General features: G+C 36.3%; 1 protein-coding gene and 1 pseudogene across 1 annotated transcript; both read right to left on the bottom strand.

The window, feature by feature from the left end:
- Positions 1 to 907: 907 nt before the first annotated feature.
- On the bottom strand, positions 908 to 3,788 carry LOC140515799 (actin, cytoplasmic 2-like; annotated as a pseudogene).
- A 389-nt stretch (positions 3,789 to 4,177) lies between these two features.
- LOC140515326 (olfactory receptor 5D13-like) lies at positions 4,178 to 5,122 on the bottom strand. Its single transcript, XM_072625991.1, has one exon. It carries the CDS (start codon positions 5,120 to 5,122, stop codon positions 4,178 to 4,180), a length of 945 nt encoding a protein of 314 aa, XP_072482092.1.
- Between the last annotated feature and the right edge of the window lie 6,871 nt (positions 5,123 to 11,993).

Below are 11,993 nucleotides of genomic sequence, written 5' to 3'. Positions count from 1 at the left end.
ACATGTAAAGACAGTTTTCAACATTTACTTTTTAAAACTTTTGAGTCCCAAAATTTTCCTTCCTCCCTTCTCTCTCCCCTCCCCAAGAAAGTAAGCAATCTGATACAGGTTATACATGTACAATCACTAGTCATGCTGTGAAAGAAGAATCAGAATAAAAAGGGAAGACCACAGGAAAGAAAAAAGCAAAAAAAAAAAAAAAAGAAAAGAAAATATGGGGCTTCAATCTGTTTTCAGAGTTCATAGTTATTTCTATGGTTAGCATTTTTTCTGTCATGATTTTTTTGGAATTATCTTGGATAAGTGTATTGCTGAGAAGAGCTAGGTCTATCAAAGCCAGTTATCATATAATGTTACTGTTACTGTTTACAATGCTCTTCTGGTTCTGCGCACTTCACTCAGTATCAGTTCATGTAAGTATTTCCAGGTTTTCTGCAATCTGTCTGCCCATCATTTCTTATATAACAATAGTATTCCATTGCATTCATGTACCACAACTTGTTCAACCATTCCCCAATGGATGGGCATTCCTTCAATTTCTTTTTTTTCCCTTTAACATGTGCACTTTTGTTCGAACTGGTCTTAAGTCAGTGTTCAGGTAAAGCTCCTCCCCTCCCCCAGGTCCCAGCGCCAATCTCATAAAACTCGCAGGGAGACTGTAAAGTCTTCATACACATCTATGTTGGGGGTAGGGAGGGAATTTAAGGGGCTATTTAATATGGCTGACAATTTTTTTAAAAAAGGAACAAGTACTATGGCGGAAGATCCAAAAATTTTTTTAAAGGATTACATTAATTTACATATGAAGCAATACTAGTACCTTCCCCCTCATCCAGATTTGTTACTTAGCTTTTTTGCTCTAGCTAAGGACAGCCTTCATGGAAGCCCATAACTCTGTAACAATGCATTATGCAATATTTGGAATGACTATTAAAAAAAAAAAAAAACAAATGTACAATCAGGTTCCTGAAGACACACTGTAGAGTTTTGGGGATGTTTGTCTCCAACATACCTAGAATGTTCATCACCTTCACTGTTCCAGCTTTTAAATCCCGAGTCAAGTGCCAAAAAAACCCAAAACAAAACAAAAAAAACCCCAAACAAATAAAGTCATGCCAATCTCATCTCTTTTTTGGGGGCAATTATCATGTCACACCCTTTTGACAAAAAAAAAAAAAAAGCACAATAAAAAAACACAAACAGTCCATTGAGAAGCATTTGTGGTGAACAATGGAGGGCCCAGATTCATCATACTCCTGCTTGTTGATCCACATCTGCTGGAAGGTGGAAAGAGACGCCAGGATGGGGTCTCCATTACAGACAGAGCATTTGTGTTCAGGTGGGGTAATGATGTTGATTTTCACTGTGCTGGCAGTTAGGTCTGTAATCTCCCCTTGCATCCTGTTGGCAATGCCTAGGTACGACATAAAAATCCTTACAAATGTCAACACCACACTTCATGATTGAGTTGAAGGTGGTTTCATGGATTCCACAGGATTCCATACCTAAGAAAGATGGCTGGAAGAGAGCTTTTGGGTACCAGAACCTCTCTTTGCCAATGGTGATAACCTAACCATCAGGGAGCTCATAGCTTTTTTCCAGAGAGGAGCTAGATGCAGCAGTAGCCTCCTGCTCAAAGTCCAGGGTGACATAATACAGTTTCTCCTTCATGTCATGCACGATTTCCCTCTCAGCTGTGGTAGTGAAACTGTACCCTCTCTCGGTCAAGATCTTCATGAGGTAGTCCATCAGATCAATATCCCTTCAACTTCCAGGAACATGTTCTGACCAGACCATGTAATGTCTGCTCCACTAGCGTTTGTGGGGATCACATGGCATAATACATAGGAAATAGCCTTACGATTAACATCAGAGGAGAGGAAAGGAGAGGAGAGGAGAGGAGAGGAGAGGAGAGGAGAAGAGAGGAGAAGAGAGGAGAAGAGAGGAGAGGAGAGGAAGAAATAATCAGAAATAGAAGGAAGAGGGGGACATGGAGATTTTGGTTTTCAGAATATCCTAAGAGAATGAATATGACCACAGCACTCATTTCACTCACCATGGATTCTATTAAAGAAAAACACAGCATTTCAAATCCATATTTCAATGGCTATATATTGCAATCCTAACTTTAAGAAAATATCCTTCTACTAGAGGTAGATACCTACAATTTTGGATGAAGAACTTAAAGGAAGGGGAACAGATGAGGTTTTAGGAAAACTCATTTGACTTGTATATCTCTAGTTAATATGACACTTAAATATACATTAATTCTAAATTGTCCTACCCATTTTGGGGTATTTTCTACCCATTGTTTTTTGTCTTCATTTTTGGAGCTAATCACTGTTCTGTAATTGCCGTGGTATTTTCCCCAAGCACAATCCTATCATGTGATATTTTACTCCAAAATTCTAGTGATTCTTTATTATCCTTGGAACAAAAAAACAAAGAACAGTTCCATTTGAAATTTCAGCACTTTGCATTGCAAATCAAACCTACTTTCTAGGAATACTTATACATTATTCTCCTTCATGAACTCTATGACATAGACAAATTGATATTATTACTAGAACTCACATATATCTCTTCATTGCCCACCTCAGAGCCTTTGCATAGGTAATCTTACACTGCCATAAAGCAGTCTCTTTTCAGGTTGCCATCTTAAGAGTTCCAGCTTCCTTTATAAATCAGCTCAAATGCCACTTTCCTACAAAAAAGATGTCTCCTCCTCTCTTATGACGAAAACAAAATTAACCTTGTATAGCAGCCTTCAAAATAACAGCACTGTTTCATTATCTGCTTTTGTATGGATATTTTCTAAATTTATTCATTTTCCTCTTGTCAATGTTAATGTAGACTGGCATTGAACACGTATCAATTGCTTTCAAATTATTCTTATCATTGATCCAAAGTCACTCACTAAATCCCAAGTCATCACAACTCATCTTGGCTTTTGTCTTACCACTGGACTTTGGAAACTCTGGAGGAGAAACTGAGGTTGCTGAATTTGCAATTCTACCATGGATAGACTTGAAAAGAATAAAGAAAATTGAAATGAGCAGAACCAAGAAAACATTGTATTCAGTAACAGCAATATCATTTTAATAACAACATTTAGACTAAGTAATTTTGATTAGTATAAAAAACCAAGTTAACTGCAAAGGACCTACAAAGGAAAACACTGTCTATATTTAGAGGAAGAACTGATAACTAAAAGTAAGCATAGAAAGATTTTAAATGTACAAACACACGTGTTTGTGCATATATACATATATATGTTTGTGTATATGTATATATTTGTGTAAATATATACATGTGTAAATATATGTCTTATGGTAGCTGTCTCTACAGCAGGGGAGGCAGAATGAAAAACAGGAAAAAAAGAAGTTTCCATTGTAATTGGATATATGTTTCAAAGAAATAGCAAGTTGTACATAATAGATATTAAATTTCGTGGGTAATCATTTTTTATTATGCTATGATATGGCAATGCTTTTTTGAGCATTAATCAATTATAAAAATGAATTGAAAAGCAATTCCTACGAGTAGCTCATGTTGAAAGAGAGGAGAGTCAGGAAAGTTTTTCTCCACACTACAAATGAATCAATAAACAACACTTACTGTTTCTTGACTATGTTAGGAGGACTGTACTAAGCGCTTCGTGGGACTAAATTTGGTTTTGTAAGAATTCTATTATACCACCGAGTTGCTCCAAGTGTGAATAACTCTTATTCTCTTTCAACAGTGAATATGGTCAGTAATCAAGGTGTTTGTTTCTGTCACCTGCACATCCTATAAGCTCCTAGGTTAGATTATTGTTCCATTTTTTTCTCTGAAATAATGGAAATGTGAACATTGAAAAAGAAAAAAAAACGAGCATTCACACTTTTAGAATAATTAGACTTATGTTTACAATATCATCAAGGAGTTTTAATGAAAGATTCGGAGGCTGATGCTACTCATGGAGTATATTATATTTTTCTGTCAGTTAGTTTTCGCATTTAAAACATAGTCCTTTCATTTGCCTTAGAATTATCTAACTACCTTTCATATGATTGTAGAAACTGAAGGTGTGACTACAAGAGAAGTAAGTAACTGAGTAGAACTCAGAGAATCAATTAAAAATCACCACAGATTTCATCAGAATAGTTTATCCAGTCGTGATAGAATTGCTATAATCTTATTGAGAAATGGTTTTGAGATCCATAATTTCCCTGAAAGTTTCCTTCACATCATTGTTCCTTAGACTGTATATGAAAGGATTTAGCATAGGAATCACAACAGTATAAAAAACAGATCCCACTTTGATTATAAGCGATGCGTTTTTGGAATTGGGGATACAATAGAGGAAGATGATGGACCCGTAGAAGATGGTAACAGCCATCAAGTGGGAGGTACAAGTGGAGAAAGCTTTATTTCTTCCCCTGGCTGAATGCATTTTGAGGATAGTGACAAAAATAAAAAGATAAGATGTAAGGATAATGATGAGGGTGCAAAATGCATTGAGATTTACAACAATAAAAAGTATTATTTCACTAAAGTGTTTATCAGAGCAGGAAGCAGAAAGGATAACATTATATTCACATACAAAGTTATCAATGATTTTGGTCTCACAAAAGGAGAGTATAAGAATTGAGTAGATGAGTGTAATAGATGGAATTATGCCCCAAGTGTATGCCACAGTCACTAGCAGGGCACAGCGTTGTGGGGACATGTAAATTGTATACAGCAAGGGATAACATATAGCAACAAAACGGTCATAGGCCATCACTGCCAACATGACCATCTCTGTCATCACGAAGGTGACAGCAAGGGAAAACTGTGTGATGCAAATATTGATGGAGATGCTTCTGTCTTCTACAATTAAGTTTTCTAGTAGTTTGGGTGTAATTGTGGTAGAGTAACAGAAATCCACAAAGGACAAGTGTTTGAGGAAAAAGTACATGGGGGTGTGGAGTTTCGGATTGATCATGATGACCATAATCATGCCCACATTCCCCACCACAGTGACTGCATAGATAGAGAGGAACAGTAGAAAGAGGGTCACCTGGAGCTCTGGGTACTCAGAGAATCCTAAAAGGATGAACATGACTGTGGTACTCTGATTCTTGTCAGGGCTCACCATTATTCCTGTTGGAGAGAATTAGAGATCTATTAGGGAATCAAAACATACATGAAATTGAGGAACAGAGGATAAGGGGTGGGGTTTTAATTAGAAATTATTATTGTTACATTTACTAGAGAGTTAAAATTGGATTAGTTTCAAAATTAGCTCTTTCTGTCAAGTCCTATACACTTAGATTAAGAAAAAATCATGGAATACGAAAGAAAACAAAGAAAGAGTGTGATAGAGAATGGTCTGAACATATGGATGGCTATACATTCACACCATTTCGTATAATCTGTATTTTAACAAATGTCCATTCCAGAAAATGTAGCCCATTCAGAATCCTTACGTGAAGGAGAATCCATTAACTCCTAATATAACCCAACTCATTTCTTCAAATGCACGCACGCACGCACACACACACATATGCATATACACATACAAGTGCATTTGTAAGTGTATGTATATAAATTACAAAATGGAGGTAATGTGTCCATAAACACAAAAAGTCCCATTAGCATGAGTAAGCTATAGAGGCAGTCAACTGAGGGAGTGCTAAATGTGAAGTCAGGAAAACCTGAGTTCAAATGCAGTTTGTCACACGTACTTGCTCTGTGACCCTGAAAATTTTATTTAACCTCAATTTGTCTCCGTTTCCTTATTTTTGAAATGAGGAAAACGATAGTACATAATTCCTAGGGTGGTTGTAAATAGCAAAAGAGTAATATTTCTACAGTGCTTAAGACAATGCCTAACACATAGTCAGAGCTATATTAATGTTAGTTCCTGTTTGATTAAATTGTTTAAATCCTAATTGTGTTTCTTAATGCCTATGTGATCTTCAGTTAATCACTTCGCCTATTTGGCCTGAGTTTTATAACAAGAAAATGAATAATAATAACTAACATTTATATAGCATTTAATATGTGATAGTTATTTTGCTAAGTGCTTTACAAAGGTTACCTTAATGCTCCCCAAATAATCTGGAGAGATATGTGCTATTATTATCTTAATTCAGGCAGTTTGGGAAACCGATACAAAGAAAGGTAAAAATGATTGTCCAGTGTTACACAGTTAATAAATATCTGATGTCGGATTTGAACTCAAGTTTCCCTGACTTCAGGCTCATATTTCTATGCACTGTACTGTAGAAGATGAAGTTTGCATAGAAAATATTTAGATTCATTTTCCGGGTATATAATTATATGTCCAGTTTTTAAAATCACTTCTAAATCTACACACTAAAATCGTCTGGCTCTTTCCACTCTATGTAAGTAGGATTAAAAGAATACCCAGATAAACAGGGAAATCCCTTATTGGTTGTATCCTATATCCAACCACCTGAAGTTTTTTATTTATTGTGGCTCTAATGAAAGAAGGTCATGGATTTTTTAGAGAAGTGATACATCATCTTTTATGCCAGGAAGTGCTTACACCAATGCCTTTAGAGAATACCACTGTAGTGATTGTTTTCCAAGGATTAAACTGCAGTTGAAAAAATAAAATGAAAAATATAAACAAACAAATGATAAACAGAGAGATGGTGGGGAGAGAAAGAGAGACAGAGAGAGGCAGAGACACCCTCACAGAGACAGAGGGACAGAAACAGAGAGAAATAGAGAGAACATAAAATAGATCAAAGGTGGCAGAAGGCTAGTTTCCTGAGAGTTTTTAATCATGACTGGCGGGTGTGGATTAGAAAATGGATCAAGAAGAAAGAATGGAAGTGAGCATTTCAATTTGGATTTCTCTTCGATGGGTGTCCAAGAACAATGGATGTGAGACAATGTGAAACCTGAAAACTAAAGATTCCAACTGTGATAAAAACAGATGCATGGCTTATTCCAATGTCGTATTTCATGAAGGAATAGCATGGTTCAATTTTCCAGCCCAGGTACCACTACTTCAAAATATTTGCACATGTAGATTTCATCCCTTTTACCTCTCCCTTCCTTCTTTAAAGATGAAAATTCCATCTTGTTCCACTTAAAAATCCTTTTCTATCCCGATCCAAACTTTAGGCCCTGAAAATGCTGTTTCTTAATTATGAATTTTCTGCTATAAAACTGTGACCAATAGTTGTCATCTCATAATTTCTAATGAATGGACATTTTCTTATTTTTCAAATACTTGTGTGATCTTCTGACTTGCAGGACAACAAATGTCTCTCTTAACTATCACAATCTGTATGTCATTTTGCCCTTTTAAATGGTTTTACCAAAGCCTCACATGAATGATCAGTCAATATATTGACGTGGGAAGAAAAATTCCTCTTTGCACTGTAAGAGATGCATGTAATATACAATAAGTGAGTTACCTGAAGCTTTCAGTCATTTTTCAGTGATGCCCTACTGTTCCTGTTTTTCTTTCTTGGCAAAGATATTGTTGTTTCTGTTTGTCTTTCCTTCTTGAAGAGGACCATTACATCAAGGAGATGATGCCATGACATGCAAGTGAACCAGATGTTAGTAAGAGAGAGCTGTGAACAGTCACCAGCCTCATTTTCTTCTTTTGAGCCAGATGTGTCTGGTGGCCAGATAGGACAATCAGGATCAGGAGAGATGGAGGCCAGATCAGGACAAATAGAGATCGACCAGGAAGTTGGAGGAGGTACTGGAGTTGTCTAATATGTCATTCTCCAGTTCGTTTTACAGATGAAGAACTAAATCAAATTGGGTTAAGTGACTTGTCCAGGGTCACACAGCTAGTAAGTGTCTAAGACTGGATTTGAACTCATATCTTCCCAACTCTATGTCAGTGCTCTTACCCACAGCACCACCTTACTGCCTCATGTTTTTTCAGTTATTTTTTCAATTTTATTGCCTGAGACACAATGTGGCTAAATGACGTGTTCTTTCACAAATAACACACCGAAAGCACTGGAGACTTTTTAGACTCTGGCCTCTAACAGTTTCACACTGGATCTGGTCAGACAGGAAGGACAGGAACACAACTTTAGAAGAGTTAATAATCTTACTGGATTCTAATTTATTATTCTCAAAAGGCTTGTCAAAAAGGGGAGCACCAACTGCTGTAGCATTACCTGATCATCCTTCTCATGTGGACCAACAAGAAGAGGGAGGGGAAACTACCTCTATGTCTAGATTGCGTCTATAGAGACAAGTACAGCAACTCAGCTTGTCCAATCCCCCAAATCCCCCCAAATCTCTATGGATGTACATTTAAGGCAAGTATATGCATTATTGTATGCAATACCCAAATCCCAAATTCGTCCCCCACCCCGGCTGACAAGTGCCCACTTCCTTTATAGGACAAAAGAAAAATAAGGAATCTTACCAACATTAAGCTCACAGGTTAATTTTAGCAATACACTTATTCAGGACAAGCACAGTAAATATTCCATTATATCCTCCCTTATCTCACTGTGCAGAATCAGTAGGATTGTCTATGTCACTATGATTCTAGGAATTGCAATCTAGGATCCTTGAAGCTATTCAAGGAAATTAGGCATTTCCATCGCTGTGAATCCTGACAAACTAAACCTTAAAATTATACTAAACTCTAAAAAAGAAAACGAAATTCTTCTTCTACACACTTGTCCAAATGAATCATTCTCTCTTAAGGTCTTCGCAGAGAGCTAGAAAAGAAAGATCTCCTTGACTCATTCTTTCCACTGTACCACATCATTTTTCCCGGATTTATTATGTGTGTATGTATGTATGTATGTATGTATGTATGTATGTATGTATGTATGTATGTATGTATGTATATAATGTGTATGTGTAAATGTGTGTATACACACACAAGCAGTATGGTTAAGAAATAACCAATCAAATATACAGGGGTGAGTAGCCCAGTGCTCGATGCCCTAAAAAATCTGTCTCCGTATCTATCTTCCTAGACCTTTAACTACTTTTGCAACCTCACCCATACCTTCTTCATTTCTGGTGTCTTCAATCTATTTGTAGGTTCAGTGGTCCTATGGCTATAGGTTTAAGATTTATCACAATAGACTTAGGATTTGAAAAATTATCAGTCATCTAGTTCTTCCTCTCATTTTATAGGAGACTGATGCAGCACGATGTTCAATGATTTGTGCAAGATAGTCTAGGTACTAAAGAGAAGAGTTATTATACTCACAGAGTTCCTCTGTGTCCATAACTGATCATCTTTTCATTTTGCTGCCTCTCATCTTCAAAACCAATAAATTTCCAATCAGGAAGAATTCTGTTTGAAATCATGGTGAAAACCAAATAGACTATTAGAGTCCTTAGTTGGTTATTCAAGTTCTTCCACAAACTTCCTCTGCAGAGCTCTGACTGTCCTTCCCAATTGTATATAGCTAGCATCTGTTTCAACCCAAGTGTATAACCTTTATACCATAAATACAACGCATATTCTTGGCTCCAAACCTCTGGCGCCAAACCATACCTCTTGCTTCAGTGACCTTTTTCTGCTTTTCTAATTATACAAGTGGTCTATTTTCCTTAAGTACTGAGGAAATCTTTCCTAATTTTCAAAATATTGCTTTACTATCTTCTGTCCATTGAACACCTCTGTCCATCTCTCCTCTCAAAGCTGTAAGACAATTTTTTTTTGGTAAAACACAGTAGGTACTTACTTTTGTTTATACTAATAGTATGGACATTTTATAGAAATGTCCACTGCCCTGACATGGGATGTGAGTTCTATGATGACAGGAAATGCATTTTTATAGTTTTAGGCTATTTGCCTGTTGAAACAAGATATACTAAAAAGGAGGAAAAAGAGGAATGTCTTTGGAATCTTCAGGCAACCAGACAAATGAATCAGCCTGTTCGACTTTTAATAGGTTTTAATTATTCAGAAAATTTGCCTGACATAAAACCTAAATTTCCTTGTTTGTAAGTTCCACCCCACTAATACTGATTCTCTACTTTTCTATTGGAGACAGTCATCATTGTTCTCTTCCCACCCGTGTCTCATTTCAGTATTTATTGTATCCCTCATACTTGTCCATTCTAATGTCATTGCAATCTTTGAATGTATTAATGTGTCTCCATCAAATCTTCCCCTTAATGTCAAAGATTTAAGTAGATGGTAAGCTTGTTTTTATTTCGGTTTTATGGTTGTATATTACTCTGCAAATATTTATGAAGAGAACTCTAAAAATAATTTTCAGAGTGTGTGATCTCAATAATGATAACTGAATGTCAAAGAATAACATTGCTGTGCTTTTTATTAAATGATAGATTTTTGTTCTCAGTGTGGATCTTTGATTTCAGAGATATAAGGAACTTATACATGCAAACCACCTCCATCATTATGCTTTCAGACATCTTTTGCAATTCTTACCTTCAGATTATTATTAATTAAGAGAGAGTTTAACTCACTCCCCTCCTCGTCTCATTTTCACTTGACTAAGATGTTTCTCGGGCATAATGTGAACCAAGATTTTCCTATTCCTAATCTAGCATTACATAGACCCTACTATGATTCCTTTCTTCTACTCTTTACTAATTCCAGTATGACATTTTCCTTTTCTTTATGCCAGATACAGAACTTACTTCATCTCCAAACAAATTTCCTACTGGAAGCCAGAGTGGTTGCCAAATTTCTCTGCTCTTTATTCTCTGAACATAATATATGCATTTCTGCCTTTGGACATACCATTTTTCCCAAAGTGTGAAGACTTCTTTCCTTATCCCTACTAAATTTAGTCTAGCCTTTCAGGCATAGCTTGCTGCTGTCGCTGACAGTCCTACTTTCCTCATTCATAGGTAATCTTCATTCTTCTCAATTTCATCAGCCTGAAGTGAAATTGCCAGTGGACTTTTAACATAAGCTACATGGTATTGCTATTCTTCTTTGTATGCACCTGTCTCAAATTTCCACATATATCAAAAACCATAAGGGAAGCAATATTAGACACCTCCTAATATTTCTGGATATTTGGTTCCCTGGACAAAAATGATTAACTGGAAGTTAAGGAGGAGGAGGATTATCTCAGAGAAGCCCTCCCACTCCACATTTTTGAACAGTTACTTTTTCATTTATCGTTTAGGGAACTTACGAAAGGAATATTCTAGTTTCCAGTGGATAGACCATGAACAAAGAGTGAATAGGAAGAAATTATCAGACATGCCTACTCACCAGAACATAAATTGTCCTGGACATTTCATTTCCTCAATTCGTAGTACAGATGCTTTATCATGTGATAAAGGAATTTCATGATAACCTACTTTTCCTACCCCTGCAGTATTATCAAACTAAGAATTAATCTACTGGTATACTTTATTGACAGAAAATCTGTGGTTCACTCCATTGTACAACAAAGCTCAGAGGTGCCTTTGTACTTTGTCCTTTGTACTCTCTTTGAAACCTAAGAATGTTCTGTGAAAAATCTTAATTTGCCTCCAAGACCTTTGGTACCCATACCTTAGAGACATTCTATTGACCACACATACGTGGTCTCAAAAGAAATATTACAAAAAATGTCTCCATATCACTTTCAGTGAAGGGAATTTTAGAAATATCAAAATGGTCTTGCAGTTAGAATTATTTTCACCTTCACAAATATTAACACAGACTCAGGCAAAGATTATTCAATATACAATGAGAAGTAAGTTATCACATATATCAATGATTTACTCTCAAGGGAGTTGGAATAAGGCTTGGCTAGTCTTACCTTAAAAAATACTTATTGAGAGAACTTAATAAATACTTCTTTACTTCACTTTCCCAGGAAAGTGAAGACACAGTGAAGAACTGGGCTTTAAGATGCAGAATGTCTCCCTCCCTCAACCTCCTGGCACAGGTAGTCTATACCTAGTATGATTCCACTTGGTGATCAACAAACCTTCAGGCAAGAATCTCTGCTGTTGAGATGATGCTACTATTATCACTGGCACTACTATTCCTGAGTTCATAATGTTATCCCCACCAGTAG

This window comes from Notamacropus eugenii, chromosome X (genome assembly GCF_028372415.1).
Source record: "Notamacropus eugenii isolate mMacEug1 chromosome X, mMacEug1.pri_v2, whole genome shotgun sequence".
Lineage (NCBI taxonomy): Eukaryota > Metazoa > Chordata > Mammalia > Diprotodontia > Macropodidae > Notamacropus > Notamacropus eugenii.
This window is presented reverse-complemented; position numbering and strand designations above follow the sequence as displayed.